General features: G+C 35.9%; 2 protein-coding genes across 2 annotated transcripts in view; one reads left to right on the plus strand and one right to left on the minus strand.

The window, feature by feature from the left end:
- LOC115236857 (vacuolar protein sorting-associated protein 13A-like) overlaps positions 1-13,613 on the minus strand; it is an 18,582-nt gene extending 4,969 nt beyond the window's left edge. Inside the window, exons 1-40 of the mRNA XM_029809573.1 lie at positions 13,212-13,613; positions 12,794-12,901; positions 12,579-12,705; positions 12,207-12,369; positions 11,911-12,119; positions 11,615-11,789; positions 11,017-11,489; positions 10,621-10,842; positions 10,425-10,537; positions 10,137-10,345; positions 9,775-10,059; positions 9,418-9,714; positions 9,198-9,330; positions 8,860-9,090; positions 8,646-8,785; positions 8,470-8,567; positions 8,176-8,375; positions 7,880-8,059; positions 7,615-7,804; positions 7,387-7,547; positions 6,934-7,320; positions 6,689-6,855; positions 6,348-6,606; positions 6,118-6,184; positions 5,650-5,981; positions 5,406-5,544; positions 5,030-5,319; positions 4,742-4,910; positions 4,425-4,613; positions 3,855-4,337; positions 3,627-3,781; positions 3,340-3,542; positions 2,898-3,237; positions 2,591-2,803; positions 2,041-2,517; positions 1,647-1,916; positions 1,039-1,398; positions 765-953; positions 333-467; positions 120-271 (exon numbers count right to left, since the gene is read on the minus strand). Of these exons, the coding sequence (XP_029665433.1) occupies positions 120-271; positions 333-467; positions 765-953; positions 1,039-1,398; positions 1,647-1,916; positions 2,041-2,517; positions 2,591-2,803; positions 2,898-3,237; positions 3,340-3,542; positions 3,627-3,781; positions 3,855-4,337; positions 4,425-4,613; positions 4,742-4,910; positions 5,030-5,319; positions 5,406-5,544; positions 5,650-5,981; positions 6,118-6,184; positions 6,348-6,606; positions 6,689-6,855; positions 6,934-7,320; positions 7,387-7,547; positions 7,615-7,804; positions 7,880-8,059; positions 8,176-8,375; positions 8,470-8,567; positions 8,646-8,785; positions 8,860-9,090; positions 9,198-9,330; positions 9,418-9,714; positions 9,775-10,059; positions 10,137-10,345; positions 10,425-10,537; positions 10,621-10,842; positions 11,017-11,489; positions 11,615-11,789; positions 11,911-12,119; positions 12,207-12,369; positions 12,579-12,705; positions 12,794-12,901; positions 13,212-13,352 (8,831 nt within the window). The 5' untranslated portion in view covers positions 13,353-13,613. The remainder of the gene's footprint in view (positions 1-119; positions 272-332; positions 468-764; positions 954-1,038; positions 1,399-1,646; positions 1,917-2,040; positions 2,518-2,590; positions 2,804-2,897; positions 3,238-3,339; positions 3,543-3,626; positions 3,782-3,854; positions 4,338-4,424; positions 4,614-4,741; positions 4,911-5,029; positions 5,320-5,405; positions 5,545-5,649; positions 5,982-6,117; positions 6,185-6,347; positions 6,607-6,688; positions 6,856-6,933; positions 7,321-7,386; positions 7,548-7,614; positions 7,805-7,879; positions 8,060-8,175; positions 8,376-8,469; positions 8,568-8,645; positions 8,786-8,859; positions 9,091-9,197; positions 9,331-9,417; positions 9,715-9,774; positions 10,060-10,136; positions 10,346-10,424; positions 10,538-10,620; positions 10,843-11,016; positions 11,490-11,614; positions 11,790-11,910; positions 12,120-12,206; positions 12,370-12,578; positions 12,706-12,793; positions 12,902-13,211) is intronic.
- A 724-nt stretch (positions 13,614-14,337) lies between these two features.
- Positions 14,338-16,169, plus strand: LOC115236838 (lamin Dm0-like). The gene is made up of 2 exons (XM_029809535.1): positions 14,338-14,722; positions 15,595-16,169. Exons 1-2 carry the CDS (start codon positions 14,448-14,450, stop codon positions 15,638-15,640), a joined length of 321 nt encoding a protein of 106 aa, XP_029665395.1. The 5' UTR covers positions 14,338-14,447; the 3' UTR covers positions 15,641-16,169.
- Positions 16,170-16,774: the final 605 nt, after the last annotated feature.

Here is a 16,774-nt window from a genome sequence, read left to right on the forward strand (position 1 = left end):
TAGTAATAATATTATTACATAATATATAATATTAATAATATGTTACTATATTATTAATATTATTATGTATACTATTATTAGTATATTAGCATATTATTTATATTATGCGTAAAGTGTACTTGTAAATGATATTCTTCAATTTGCGTTGCTTTAGATACGAGAACTCTAAGCAGTGTTTCAATCTGCGGGTTCCAGCATAATTCACAAAAGTCTTTTGCAAGCTAGGATATAGAACCACCGGAAAGACAGCTTCGCTCAATTGATTATCAACCTGTGCAAGATGGACAAGAAAAGTTATTACCGCAAATTGTAATTATGAATACAATTAATACCTGTATCCTGTGAATATATCCCTGCAAATAACAAAGCGTGGTGGATTCCCTGCTATGCAGCCAGATACCTGGTGAATACGTCCTTCGCAACTTGCCAAAGAATGGTTTAGTCATCTGCATTTTCACTAAATCAACCTGCAAAATATTTAGAAAGGGATATGTTGAAGACGGACAGATTCATTCATTTCGCTATGCGATAAAGCACAATCACAGCGAATATATGCAAGTATTAATGATCTCTGCAATAAACATACTTTATGTTCAAATACTCTACACATTTAATTTTTATAACTGGAAATATCGTATTTGTATAATGGACGTAATATTATTAAGTTACATTTTATCAAATATATACGATTAAATAGAATCGAGAGCCCGCAATATTCATAAACGCCTACTGCAGTTCAAAGGATCGCGTTAGACAAATCGTACATCAATAAAATTCTCCAATTGCGCAGCCTTCGCGGAATTCGTATATTTGTTTTCCAACCAAGCGCTCAATTCTAACGACAGGCTCTTCCATCGTTTGCTGAAGTAAAGCTCCCAATGCGCGGCGGAATCGATCACACTGGCATACAATAACTCTCGTCTGGCACTATGAAGATTGGATTCCTGTACGACCTGTGTGGAAAAAAAAGTCAATTAATAATCTTTGGTTTATCACAGCTGGACCGACTTACAATCGCTTCTATGTGTCTTTACTTACAATGCTCATTCCAATAGCCGCGATTGACAGAAATATCTCTCTTTTGCTCGTCTCGGGATCGATGACACTTTTCGCCTTCAGGTACACACTCTCGTGCTGCGTAAATAGTAACACGCGTTGCTCGCCTTCCATGTAGCTCACCCAGTAAACCTCCGTTTCATCTTGCCGAGCGTGCCCCAACACTTGTGGCTTTGTGTCAGATTCTGCGTTAGGAGAAGAATGAGTGGTACTTGTGCTCGTATCTTCCGACCACGACGGCTTCGCGTTTGCTAGCGATTTGGGAGCGATTTGGGAGGAATGACACGCGCTGTCGCGCCGTTCGACGGTTACAAAAGTTACCGTTTCGTGCCCACAGCCATCCTACAGACAAACGAAGATGTTAATACCAAGTAACCAACCCGCAAAAATTAATTGAAATTAAACTGATATTTAGAAGACTAATCCCCATGGGTTTTGATTATTGCTTTAATAATGAGGATTGGAAATCTCGTAGAAATTTAATTCAACAAAAAAAGAAATAAGTTTATCACAGAATGCAATATGGAAAATCTGGTCAAAATTATAAGAAAAGTAAGAAACAATAATAGAGACACTTTTTCTTTCACTACCGTTTCAAGTTGTGCTCTATAGCCGAATGCATTATTGTTATAAACATTCCAAATCAATTCTCTGCTCTGAGTAGGATCGTCCCAAGTGTATAGCAGACTTTGAAACGGTTTGAGCAGAGCGACTTGACCCAAACCGATTTGGTTCAGTTTCAGAAATAGTTTGTCGCAAAGATTATCCACTCGCACGGGTATGTCGGTGACGATGTATCTTCGGAATGTTATGCGATACGGGGCATTCATGCCACCTTCAATCTCTACGCATAACGCCGACTATAAATTAGAAAATCTTGATATAAAATTTTTCCAAGTGTTGCAAAGTAAATTACAAAATTCTGTACAAGATCCATTAGATTGGTTGTTATAATTAATGTGTAATCGCGTGTCTTCGTCTTACCCCGTTATCCATTCTCAGCACAGTCTTGCCCACATATGTAATGTCGAAATGTTGCGAGACCAGCTGACTGTTTCTCCACTTTATTCTCATTTTCATGGACTCGGTGACGGGCCAGAACGATATCTCTTGGCCAGGTAAAAGATCGTTCCAGAGATCGGCCTCTTCATTCTCCTCCATAAACCTCAAAGCCTTTTTAGTTTTGTTGCAAATGAAAAAGTACGGTAGAAACGTTATAATCTTCGTGAAAATGGGCGATAAGCGGGAACTTTCTATCTCCGTTAAGATCTGATACTTTCGTCCGCGTTCAATATCTCGACAAACGATCAACGACATCGACGTAATTCCGTCCAATCCAAATGGCATCGACCACTCGGACTGATGGGCCCTTAATCGAACCATGCTCTTTTTATTATTCTTTTGAGAGAACACCATCAATTCTTCCTCTGGCATCTCATAAGTTATATGAGAATGGCAATCCTAAACGAAGAATAGTAATATAGATCATAGTTTATTATTATTATATATGAAAATCAAATTGTTTGGGTTATACCTGGATAAACAGCGGCAAGCCAGACTTATTTATCATCCAATACTGCGATTGTATAATGATGTTCCAGCTGGAAATTTTACCTAATTCTAAGCATAGCAAGAAGGGTTTCGTCAAATCCGACTCGTTATCTGCAGACATTAATATAAACTTTCGTTCTAGATTCATATTCAGTTTTACCGCACCCATCCAAGACGTGCCCAAATAGTTGTGTATCTATAAAATCATTGAGCGGTGTGTGATTAAACGATGCAAAGCAGTATTTGCTACATTTTCATATAACTGATTTTTTTTTCAAAATTCTACGCACCTTAAAAATAAACTGCACATTACTGCTATGATTCAGAGAGTGCATGTTTATTTTTTCCCCGGGTTCGATTTTCATTTCGTAATTAATGCTAGGTATACCGGCATCGATGACGAAGGGCAGCTGATTATTAAAAATTACAGGCGGTACGATATTTATCAAGTAATTCGGCACTTGACAGCCCGAGGAACGAGTCGTTAACGGGACTTCCGTGCATATCGCCCTGACACAGAATACATTACAGTTAATGTCGCCCTTCGCTTTGCAGCACACGTCTTTAAATGCATTTGCTGTACCCTTCAAGTCTTTCCAATAAATTTCTTCCTCGCTAACTTGATATTTTCTATACAAATAATATATTTATTATTGTGTTATATTTTATTTTATATTTCTTTCTCAAACAGAAAACAACTTACAAACTGCCCTAATTTACGATTCTACTTACTCTAGATACGCAGGAAGAACGTGTATCGGACAATGATAAGCGATATATAGAGGAATGTTATAAGTCGCATCAGGTTCGATGATTGCCATTCTTATATTATGATCAAAGGGATTTGTAACTTCACCGGTAGGTGTTAAACCCAGTTTGTCCACTACCGCTTTTTTGTAATAAAGTCCAAGTGCGTACGACGTTTCGTTTCGAAACTAAAAGGTATCTTTCCGTTAGCGGAAAAAATACAAAAGACGGTGATGCGAAAAAAAGTGGATAAATAAAGTGGATTACATTACCTGTAACGGAGATCGCACGCAAACCGTACGATGTAGATAACTGTTTATCGTCGCCTCTATTACCAGATAATAGCGGACGTCGTGTCTCACAGGACGAAGCGATACGAGACTGCATGTTTCCTTCTTAGGGCAATACATCAACACATCCTCGAAACCTGCGTTAATAATAAAAATCGGTTATTCACATATTTATGGTATTTTTCGTGTAGTGAAGCGAGCAGAAGTTACCTTCAAAAATAACACGAAGAATCTCGCCAGTTATAGATTTGTAGATTTGCACCGGCGAGTCGACAGGAAAAGTCTGACATTCCGATACGACTACGGCGGTATCTTTACCGATCCATCGAGGACTCGTGAAATCCACCTGGGTTTCATTTTCCGGACTGCTGGGCACGCTGGTCGGCGAGTTCCCGTCGTGTGCAAAATTATGCGCGGCTAGGACACGCGTGACACTGTTTCCGTCTACTTCTTCTTGAACAAGCAGTTCTACTCGACTCGCGTGACCTATATCGTTTAGCACAGTCAATTCTCGTGTGTTGGCTGGTACGAACGGGATTCCACCCTTAACTCTTGCAAATGCGTTTGACATCGCATTCCACGTCGCGATCATGTTTTCAGTTATGGTGATGTTGATTTTGTCCTCCGAATATAGAATAATATGCGGCGCGAAGAGATTTGTTTTCGCTAGCGCACGTGGCGTGGCGGAATTAACTGCGTGCAAAATTAAAACATTAACATATTTTAATATAAACAACTGAGATTTAATACATGTGTGAGACTCTTTGAATTTACACGTACAAGATTCAAAATTACAATCCAGCGTTAATTCCAGTTCCTCATCTTCATTTGTACTCGAATCGTCGGAAACACTTTCTTCGTCGTCGCTATTATTATTAAATAGATAATTGGAAATCTTTGTTAATTTCGTATCGCTCTCGTCATCGTCCGTATCAGACTCATCCTCATATGTAATGTAAGTTTCAGGTTCTGTTTATTTAAAAAATAAATAGGCATGTACCATATATATATAATACAATAAATATAATATAATATATAGTATATATAAATAATTAATTCTCATGTATTAAGTAAAACAATCATGTGAATAATTTCACCTTTTCTCATAGAGATCACATCAGTATCGGGTCCAATAAATATCATATCCGTTACATCCTGTTCATTACACTTTATATCCTTCTTTTTTGCTTTTGCAGAATCTTGTTTTATGTGGTGACAAAAATCTGTCCAATGGGAATTGATCATATTTGCTTCGCCTCGATATGTCTGAAAAAATCAAATTATGACCAATATATATATATATATATAAAACACTACATTAATAGATAATTAATAGAAAATAATAATATAAATATAAATGTACAATAATCGATAATCTTTGTAACCTTAATAATGAATTCCCATGGTTTATAGTTTACATCATCCTTTGTGCAAAGTTCCACGAATGGCTCCCAATTCTGATAAGCTCTATTGTAACAGAATGCGTGAAGCTTTATATTAGACTCGAGATGGAAATTGTTGTACCAATCATCGACGGTAGCGGTAACGACAGTTTCTATTCTCATTACTGGAAATCTTCCTACGGAATACTCCATTTCCAACAATAAACACATTAGTACAGGTCTCAAATTGAATATTACATGATTGTTGTGATGATGGTACAACGTCGAGTCGCCTAATAACAAAAAATGCAAATTATTTAAATAAATATAATGAAAGAATTATAATAGAACAATCTACATTATATCATAAGATATTTACCTTCATCAGTTTTCTTATACGGTATACTAGAAACTTTTCTTGGCGCCCAGAGATTATTATGCACGCTGGCATTTTGATTGCTATCGTCATCCATTTTCGAGCTAATGCTGTTCAAAAAAGTCGACGCTTCATTCAATATCTAGAATGCAGACATTGACAATATGCGATATAAATAATTCAATCATAGTTTACAGAATATCAGATATATTTTATATATCAGAGATTTAGCTCAAGTCATACTTACATCGAAAAAGGTATGGATCACTTCCACTGATAGATGTACATTAATACTATTTATAGCAACGGCGATTTCTTCATTACCGCTCGACAATTCTTTCTTCTTAGAAATTTCTACATCGCAAGGATGTAACAACCAATATGGAGACTCGTAATTTCCCCGACCTTTGGTCTTGGCATTGACATTGGTCAGGGTGCAGACTATCGAAGAGGAACAACCGTGTCTGCTGCTTTCGATGAACACTTCTGTCTGCATTCGAATCACGTGCGTATTATTCTTCTCCAAGTCACCGAATAGAAAAATATCCGGCTTTTGTATTCTAATTGATACAGAAGTACCTAAACACATTAGAATTAATCGTTTTATTTTCTACATGTAAAGTCATGCGAGAAATGTCACATATACAATCGCTATTGAGAACGAGAGAAAGAGCCATTTTTGTATACAACCTGCATGCATACATAAACAAACTACCTGGTTGCTCCTTAAAATATTGGGAGCAATTTATTTTGTCAGGTTCTGCATTTATAGCATTCCGGTTCTTGATTTAAATCAAATACATTGATGGAATTAATTTTATTCAATAAATATATTTTAGACAAGATGTACAATTTTTAAGAGAGAATTGATTGAGAGAGGTGAAAGTTAATTGAGAAAAATAGTCTTAATTAGCTCTATTACTGTCCAAATGAATTTATATTTACCATTTGGTTATTATTATCGTATCCGTGATTGATGATTCCTTTCTCTATCTGCTCGCCAGGTAAGGAATCCAGAAAGTACCGTCCCAAATGCATCAAGAAAGGTACAGACAAATTAATTCGCACGTCTTGAATAAGAACGTCGAAACACTTTTCCTTCGCTTGAGTACGACTGTACGTAACATCGACTATAGGAGACATCGACACAGAAATACAAGATTCTAAATTCTTCTCTAAAGATATTGCCGGCGATTGTATTATTCTGAAAACGTAAAACGAGATTAATAAAGGATCAAAGACCAACAAAATCTTTCTAATTAAAACTCCCGATCAACGATACACACTTCTTTTCAATGACCGAGTCTTTGCGTGTGTCTTGCAATAAGCAGCTTTGCAAAGAGAGTTTCATTTTCACACTCTTGTCGCTATAAAAGTCCCAGGTATTTATAGTTTCTCCGAAGCTCAATTTGCACAAACCATGATTCAAATCGCGCACAGGGGAACTCAACACCTGCAACATAATACAATCAAAATTATATATGACAAATCAACATTGATTAATTTGATATTAACATCTATATATATATACCTCTTCTGTGTCCATAAATAAATTCAATTGCAATCCCTCCAAAGTAAATTTTATGTTGATTTCACATAACGCTGTTTCATTATGAGTTAAAAAGTCTTCCAGCTTCTTCATCATAATGTCATCATTGTGCTCGACATTCTTTCGGAAGCTTTGTGTTGAAATTCTATCCTCGTTTTCGCTGACCTTTTTAAGCAACAGTATTTTGGAAATATTATCTTGCCACACCGATATAAGGGACTTGAGATCCTGCTGACTCAAGTTTACATTTATAATATCGATTGCTCCTTGTACATTGAATAAACCGTATGTTTGGAATTCCATAGTACTACGGTATTCCGTTTTTCTCTTGATATCAAACTGAATTTGTATAGGTTCGATAATGGGTTCCTGAAATTATTTTCATATAATACTCTGACGTAACAAAATTTATTGGAATGTTCAATCTAACTTTACCTGCACTTCCAAGTCTCGCGCCAAAGTCATAATTGCCCTAGATATAGTCACAGATTTCAATTTTATCAAAATGTTATCGATTATCAATTGTCCATTATCATTAGCGATCGCTTTCATCGATTGTCCGTTGTTCTTGAAAAAGTTTTCGACTGATAATATGCCTGGAAATAAATTCTGTAACAGAAACGTCTCAATTTATATAATTATCTCTCGGAAGCAATTCTATACCCGTATCGAAAACCAAGAGACTCGGGGCATCCTTCTTCTGTGGTAGCAGAAAAGTAGGTCCTTGTATATCGATAAAAATGTGTAATTTCGTCGCACTCTTCTTGAACAACTCGATTCCTCCGACAAACTTATTTTTCAAATAATTTAAGAAACGAGTGTAGTACGTGGAAGCGAACGGCTTCACAAAATTCTATATAAAGAAAGTTAAAGTGTAAATATCAATATCATAATAAGATACAAATGCAATGTAAGAAATCTATCGTACCCTTAAATCATACAAAATTTTAGAAATGATCACACAATTTATTCTTCCGATGGAAAGCTTGAAGGTGCCATCTGACATCACATCATCCTGATTAGTGTCAATATCCGAACATTTATATAACCTTGGTGTATGTCTTACATATTTCAGATCAAATACCTTGTCCTCATCGGTCGTCAAAATCTTTGAATAAAATTAAAAAATGATATATATATGTACGTGTGTATGTGTGTGTGCGCGCGCGTGCATGTGTGTGTATGCAGTCAAAAAAAAATATACATATTATTCAGGGTGATTACTTTCGAATAAAGCGTGTCGTCGTTCAAGTCTTCAGCAAGTATACTTCTGAGATGGGCACGCAACACCATTCTCTCGTTCGCATTGTAGATGCAATCGTTTTCCAAGCCCGAAACCTTAATCTCCATCAAATCTATGTCCTTGTCACAGAATCGTAGTGCTAGCGAACTAAGTCTGGTTGAATAATTCAGTTTAATCGCACCTATAAAAGTATTGTTGCAAGATGTAAAACTAATTGATACTCCCTTTCCATATCCCAAAAAATGTATATCTTGTATTGAAGAATATATTTATACCTGGTGGAATGGGTGGATCTACATCCTTTTGTTCCCGTTTTATAATATTACTGCATATCTTTTCGGCATACTTGATTAACAGTGTACCATCACACATACTGAAAGAAATAAATCAATTAGTATTTCCAGGAATATCTATCGAGACGATCGTGTGTTTTCTTACGTGTCTCACTTACGTTTGAAATTTATGCCAGTAATCTTTTATTTTCAGTAACGCGGATCTATGAAGATTTATATTAATATTCAATAGATTCACAATCAGTGAGCGTTCGATATTTTTAAAGTGCGACTTGAAATCGGGGCAATTTGATTTAACCTTTAAAATAGAAATAATTAATGCACATTTACAAATCAGGAAGTATATATATTGTATCTTTGTGCAAAGATTACCTTACGATATGATACAATGAGAACTTCGTAAGACTCGTCGGTGGATATCAATTCCAGATATGATCCGGTAACGCCAGCGTTTGTCTTATCGACTAGAAGAATCGATCCAATACCGAATTGAACAGCAATACCATATTCCATCATAGCTGCTTCATAGTACAAGGTATGCAATCTCAAATTGAGATAAGGCTGTTCTCGGTTGTCCACCATATGTTCAAGATTTATGGAGAACTAAAAATTTTAGAACCCAGATATATATCAATAACATATTTATTTAATAATTATATTTAATAAGATATTTAATAAGATATGTGGATGCTTGATAAAATTGTACTTGCCTCGCTTATAGCAAATCGAAGTAACAAATTAATGTGGTTACATGGAGATATATTATCGTCAAATCCAGATAAATTAATCGTTTTAGATAACAGTTCCAAGTCTTCTTCGCTAACTTCCGAAGAAACAACACTCCTAATAAAAAATTCGAATAATTTGATCTTAATACACCTTAAGTAGTGAGAGAGAAATATTTACTTTTATAATATATTATCACATTACCTGTCAAGCTTTGGTACATTATTGGTAACAATTTCCTTGATAATAGGTTTAAAACCATTGTGCATCATTATAACAGATGGCAAGCACACACCAGATTGTACTTTCATCAATTCTTTTACCGAAGTAAAAGCAACTCTTGATTTTTGTTTGAGAGTAGAATTTTTAAAGGTAGCTTTATATTTTTCAACATTATTTTCGTATAGCACTAGCAATTTATTCAAAAAGTGCGCCATCAGTTGCAATTTATTTTCTGATAAATTAAACTTTACGTTTGAAATATGTACATTAAGTTTTGTCCTGTGAAAAGTTACATATTAAAAAGAGGGATAAACAAGAGGAACAGTAACAATTTTTTACCGTGGTAATTGACGATATTCCGGTCTAATACTGTATGAAAGTGTTGCGTTCGCTTGTAGCTTGGGTAATAAATGATACTCCGAATCGCTCTGTTTTCTTGCCGAGCGCCAATCGTCGCCCGAATGACAAAATAAAATCTGCGCGCCGGTAAACTCCATATTAAGTCTGTCATAGAGTAATTCTTCCAGTTCCATAAGAGTAGCGTCTTCCAATTGCAAATTGCTCGCTTGAAGTTCATTGATCAAGGTCACATTACCAAGATCCAAGACAAGTATATGTCCTCCTCTAAAAACATAATTGTAACAAAATGTGATATTTTTCATACACTTTCATTCATAATTCTACATACATAGTAAACGTACTTTTGAATCGATCCATATTCGGGAAATATAACATACGGACTTTTAATATCTATTTTGAAGCTAATTCTCAATGTCTGCGAAATGATGTCGTCCACGAAGTTGAAATATTTTCTTTTGGCATAATCCCACAATCTGTATATTCCGAGAATCGTGTCATATATGTAATTGGTGTTGAATTTGAAAAAGTTTATAATTTCCACTATGGCAAACTGAATAAAAAATAACAAATGTATGAGAAAGATTTACAGACATTGTGATTGGAACAATCGCGTATAAAAGTGCTATTACGTGATGATAAGTCACTTCGATAGCTTCCAACTTTATGGACACTTCAAAAATAGGATCCATATTTAGTCCATTCTTTTCAAAATCTATGGCCAAGAAATAGGTAGACACATTCCCTGTCAAACACATATAATAATTGCAATTAGTATTTGTAATAATCTATTAATTGTTTAGAGAGATAAATAAGTAAACACGTTACCTGTCAACACATTATCAACTGTAATCAAAGGAACCAAATCACCGTCGGTCGATATAGCCTCGATAACAAAACTTTCAGCACGAGCAGATATCTTGAAAGCTAATAACGTAGGCCGTGCCTCGATACTTGTCAGGAATTGTGCGACAGTTACAATCAACATTTCTTTGCCTTTGCTCAAAAGAGTCAGACAACAATTTGCCAAAGTAAAATTTAATTTGTAATCTATAAACATGAAAAGAGATTCTCTTTAGATGAAAAAAACAAAAATTATGAAAAGAATTATGAAAAATTATCAAATATTTGCTTTTTGTGACATAATTCTTATGATTTTTCACATAATACTATATAAAAAAACAATTAATAATCTTACATTGAAGAAAATATTTATGCGCTCACCGATTTGCTTTAATGATTTTTCCAATTTTATCTGTGAACTGGATGTATTATCCTTTACATCTATCACCGAATTTTGACTTTCTTCTTTGTTGTGTTGAACTATTATACTTTGGTCGTTGTTCGATAATATTTCGATATTGACATCTTTTGATGAACTTGTTATAGTTTGACACTCGCGCTCGATATCCTTATTTTTCAATTCTTGTTTAGCATGCTCTCTCGCAATCACTATATTTAATATTGTCAGACTATCCTCGTATTTTTGCAGATCCAGTTTCAGTTCTGTGTCGTTTGGTCGTTGCAAACTTTGAATACACACCCCTTTATAATTTCTGTAATTTTTCCTATGTTTGGCTATATGCAACCAAGTATATGGTTTGATATAGTGATTCAAAATAGAATTGTATGCATATTTCCACCAAGATGTTGGCTCCTCGTACACGCTTTTTTCTGGTCGATATTTAGCATGTGGTCTGTAGATATTACATATAACTATTAATTTTTAATCACCCATTTTATCAGAGAGAAAGAGAGAGAGAATTTGTTGAAAATGCATATGTTATTAAAATAAATAAAAGAATCTTAGTAAATTCATTACCTATTGACGCTCGCTTGTAACAAAGAATCTTGAATATGGCAAAATGTAGCATATTGCGCTTCGGATAGTTGCATTGCCACATCCTGGAGCACAATATCGACCAACATACGAGAAGCTTGCGTTTCTGTACCTTTGTGTATGATGACTTTAATCTTGGCCGTGAAAGGCTTCAACACTTAAAAAAAAAAAAAAAAATGTTATTAAAATCAAGATAAAAGTTGAGAAATAACATCTTTCTTTTTTTAGATACAAGATAATAACGATACTGTAATGAACAAGTAATATCTCAAACATACAAAACTGAAATTCCTTGTTGTTCATTCCAAATGTTTGCAGAGATCTATGCATCGCGCTTTTCCATGCGAGAAGATTGGGCATGTCCCAATTTCCCTGGATATTTATACAGGATTCTGTATCGTGGTCCATATACACACTGAGCGATTCTGCGCGTATAAGCTGATACACTGTTTGTGAATTTGTAGCGCACACTCCAGGCTTCCATTTACTGAAATTCATCATTTCTATTAACAACATTGGACATACATAATTGAGGAAAAACATGACAATATGTGTTATCAGGTTTACTTCTTACTTGTTGGTAGTCGTAATTGATATACTTTGTATACATATACCACAGGCACAGAGAAAGTTACGCAATATTTTCTCTTCGTATCTAATATGTACATTATTTATAGTAATCTGAAAGTTTTTTGTAACTGATGCTAATAGACCATCAAATAGTTGAGGAGGTAGACCTACGAAAAAAAAAGAAAGATAAATTATACAAAAATAAAATCTCATCGAGAAACATATTAAATGTTATTAATTTGAAAAGCATTAAACATTAAGTTGGAAAACTTTGACAAACGTAAATCAAATATACAGACATTTCCTAGCAGAAATACCAAACTCGATACAAGAATTTATTAATATAAATAATATTTTGATAAAAATATTTAACTACCTGCTCTAAATAATTCATCTTCCTTGAGATCTTCAAGAATTTTCTTTTTTTCTGCTCTTATCAAACGTTTCTGTATCTCTGGATCATACGGACCGGATAGTGCAGGTACTGCAACTGCATATATGTCCTAAAGAGAATGAAAATAACTGTGTATGATTTCATATTATTTCAATATACAATGTTACAATATAAATCATATATAAATTGCTTGATACCTCTATGCATATCACAATTGGTTGCGAGAAAAGTCCAGACCATGGTATTTTCAAAATAATTTTTCCTATCAAGCCAATCTCTATTCTAATAGGTAATCCCAGTTGATACTGAAAGCATAAAATCACATCAGAAAATAGTATTTATCTGATATGATCCTATTTTATATAATTTGAGGATCTTTTGACTAAACCTGGATTAACTTAATCAGCGGTACATTGAAACTAATGGATAAATTGATGCCAATCATAAAATATATCGTTCCTAGTCAAACTTTCTTTTGATATGTCAAAAATTAATACTTTTATCCTCATTTATTAACAAGCTAATGCAAGTTTCACTGATAAATTAATTGTCAAGTAAGTTAATCGAGGTCTAGCTCTGAAAATTTTTTTATTTAAACCATTGGAGAAATCGTACCAGAGCTTCCGGTTTTAACTTGAGGTCGGTGAGGCACGTATCCCCGGAGAAAATACCGACGTTGAACTGTTCCGTGTCCAGGTCCTCTACGTATCTGCCCAGCAGGCGGTTCAAAAATGCCGCTATAGCCCCCTCGAACATCGTTGCTGTCAGGCCCGTTACTCGTTCTGTATTTGTATATTTCGCGAGCCAAGAGAAAAACGAAATCAACTGGAGTCAACCTGGCGCCCGGTCATCACCATCGTCATAACCTCGAGATTGTTGCAATTCGCAAAATAATTCAGTCATGCGCGACGCCACCGCAATCCTTATCGATCTCAAATTTCGTCTCGTCTCATCTCGTCGCAACGCAACCGGCGCAACGTCTGTAGAGCAAATTTTCATTTCCATTCTTCGCATTTTGCATGTAGAATGAAGTAGATGCATGCTTGCAGGTTTTGGAGAAAAAAAAAAAAAAAAAAAAAAAAAGCAAAAGAAAAAAAAAAAGAGAAGCGAAAGCAATAAAAACTATCATTAACTAAATTACAAAGAAAGTTTTATCTTTATTATTTCACGCTTATAGCGTTTTCGAACGAAGGAGGTTTGATTGCTCTGAGAGCGATTAATGACGTTATAAACACCGTCTTGGATTACTAGGGGTATATTTATTTATATTAATCAAATTCAAAACTCATTTTCGGTAAAAACATATTGTTCATAAAAAATTGATTTTGATCGTTCTCACAGCGATCAAATCTGTTTTATTCGAAAACGCTAATAATTTCTTTGCTCTTTGACCGTGAATCTATCACATTCTATTACATTTGAGAGAAGCGTATCACGATACGTACAATTAAAATAAATAGAATAACGCGTACGCGCACGACAAAGAGGTTGACAACAATTTAATAATCCCGCCAAATTCAACGTCACGACACTTTCAATTACTCGCGTCGCGATTGGTTGTACAGCTTGTTCAATTTTGGCCGTTTAATTTGATCTGACGAATCAGCTCGCGCCACATGTAACGTTCCCCTACCGGCTCGAAGCCAGCGATTGGGTGGACGCACGATGCGATGACCTCGGTGTCCCGAGAGGGGATTGGGACGTTAGCTTAGTCACGACCATATAAGCCAGAAACGGGAGACCGCTTGAGACCGCTCGAGAGGAAGGCCACGTTTTCTTCAACAGCGATATTGATCAAGTCTAGCAAGAAGACGGCGGCTGCGGCTAATTTCAACGATCCGGCTATGTTACATGGAGAAAGTGCGTTACCTCGAGTCGGAGCGATCCCACCCGGGACTTAAGGTACCTTCGACTCGAGGTAACGCATCTTTTCAAAGTAACGCGAATCATCATTCGGGAGATGTCCAACATGGCCACGTACGAGGTCCCGGCATGGGCTTTTCTGGTAGTCTCGTCGTGCAGCTTTCGCGTGTGCAGCGAAAGCTGCACGACGAGACGGCCAGGGAACCCACCAAGCTCGAGATCGACGCCAAACGCCAAGATGATAACGAAAATCTCAAGAGCAAGTAAGTGTTATTAATATATTCTCTAAGAGAGCTCCGCTATACTTTTTCACATTGTTTCTTTATTTGCGAAATGGGTAGGAAAGTTAAATGGTGTTAATCAGAATTAATATTGATATATATTTGCGCAATTGAACTTGCGACATCTTGAGAATCATTATGTCTGTTTAGAGAGCGTGAAATTTCTAATTCCTAAAAATTTAGGGCCGTGGCACACAAAAAAATTTAATTAGTAAGACCCGTAAGAATTTCATCCACGAAATTTTCAGCGTGGCTTACGTTTCAATATGGCTGCCTTACTGTTCGACCATGATTAGTCAATTCGGTTACTAAAGTCTTAGGGCCCGGGTACATAAAAAAACTTGAGGCTTCTGTACACAAGACGCGGAAACGCTTGCCGCGCGGCAAAAGACGACGCGGTAGCCAATCAATTTTTCGCTCTAATGGAAAAGTTGTAAGTTGATTGGCTACCGCGTGGCAAGCGTTTCCGCATCCAGTGTGCAGAAGCCATTACTGCTTAATGATTTCTGCACACAGGACGCAGAAACGCTTGCCACGCGGTAGCCAATCAACTTACAACTTTTCCATTAGAGCAAAAAATTGATTGGCTACCGCGTCGTCTTTTGCCGCGCGGTAAGCGTTTCCGCGTCCTGTGTACAGAAGCCTCAAGTTTTTTTATGTCCTATTGACCAATTGAAAATAGGATTCTCTGGTTGGTCGATCGTGTTGGTTACTCTAGACACCGGTCGATATGAGTGGTGTGTCTGTTTCGCACTGTGCGCAGCTGGGACTCTCCCTAACGAAAATAAATAATATATGTTTGTGATTTAATGTGTATAACTCTCTAACATTTTTATTTAACATATGTTTTCTAGATTAGAGAAGAAAACAAAGGACGCAGATAGCAGAAAAGAAAATTGATCGATTAAAAGCATTGTTCGGAAACAGGAACATATTGATCGTGTAATTCTTGTAGCTGCAGAGTATCCTCTTGTGCTGTGTTCCGATTCCCCACCCGAGTGCACCCGATATTATAGTATACGTGACATATACTATAATATCGGGTGCACTCGGGTGGGGAATCGGAACACAGCCCTGGAGGAGGACAGATACTCTGCAGCTACAAGAATTACGCGATCAATATGAGGCGCAGATGCTAATCGAGAAGAGATTGAACTTTTATATGAAAATAAAATGAACAACATAGCATAGCATAGCAGTCGAAGAATTAAGATAAATAACGCTCTAGAATCAAAGCGGCCTACAATGCACGAATCAAGTTGAATCAAGTAACTTGATTCGTGCATTATAGGCCGCTTCGATTCTATTCTCGATCTTCGTTTCCGTAAGTTACGAGCGAAAAGATATAATGTAAATAGATGATATTAATTATGTTAAGAATATTTGTAGACTTAAGGGGAAGCAATAAATATTTATTCATTTATTCAAATACATGATATTGGTGTGGTGATGCCTGTTTCCTTTGTTGTTGATCAGAGTTGTACTCGTGTTTCTGACTTATTGTCCCTATTGGTGAGTTTCACAAATCGTTCTTGGGGATCTGCTCCTGTAACTTCTACATCACCTCTAGCAATGCCTGTATCGGTGCGAACTCTTGCAACGAAATAGCATAATGCGGAAGAAGAACTGAACTAATCGCGGCCATAACGAGAACTGCAGAACACTCGCGATTGGTTTTGCTCTCATTCCATATTAATCGGTTAATCCATTCGCTGCATGATTTTGCACCCTAAGGATGCGATTTTTCATACGTATTATAAAAAGAATAACGTGGAAATTAGTATAAAACTTTTTTGACATATCGTAAAATGCGCGCGTCAGGTGTAATAAGTTATATTAATCTCATTTCGACGGTAGTTATATTCTATTCACCTTATAATATTATAATGAAATAAAACAATCTCATATACCCGTATGAAATAATGATACAAAAGTATCAGAAACTGAAGAAAATACTGTGTGAAACTTTAAGATTCGATAGTATTCTTTTATGTACTAAAAAGGGTTTTTTGCGCACATATTATATATATATAT

The sequence above is a fragment of the Formica exsecta genome, unplaced genomic scaffold, assembly GCF_003651465.1.
Source record: "Formica exsecta isolate Colony F162 unplaced genomic scaffold, ASM365146v1 scaffold26, whole genome shotgun sequence".
Classification (NCBI taxonomy): domain Eukaryota; kingdom Metazoa; phylum Arthropoda; class Insecta; order Hymenoptera; family Formicidae; genus Formica; species Formica exsecta.

What these genes read in the sequence shown, in the direction of transcription:
- LOC115236838 (XM_029809535.1), top strand. Translation starts at nt 14,448, where the DNA reads ATGGAGAAAGTGCGTTACCTCGAGTCGGAGCGATCCCACCCGGGACTT. An exon ending in AACGAAAATCTCAAGAGCAA is followed by an intron (nt 14,723 to 15,594) that starts GTAAGTGTTATT and finishes TATGTTTTCTAG; the next exon opens with ATTAGAGAAGAAAACAAAGG.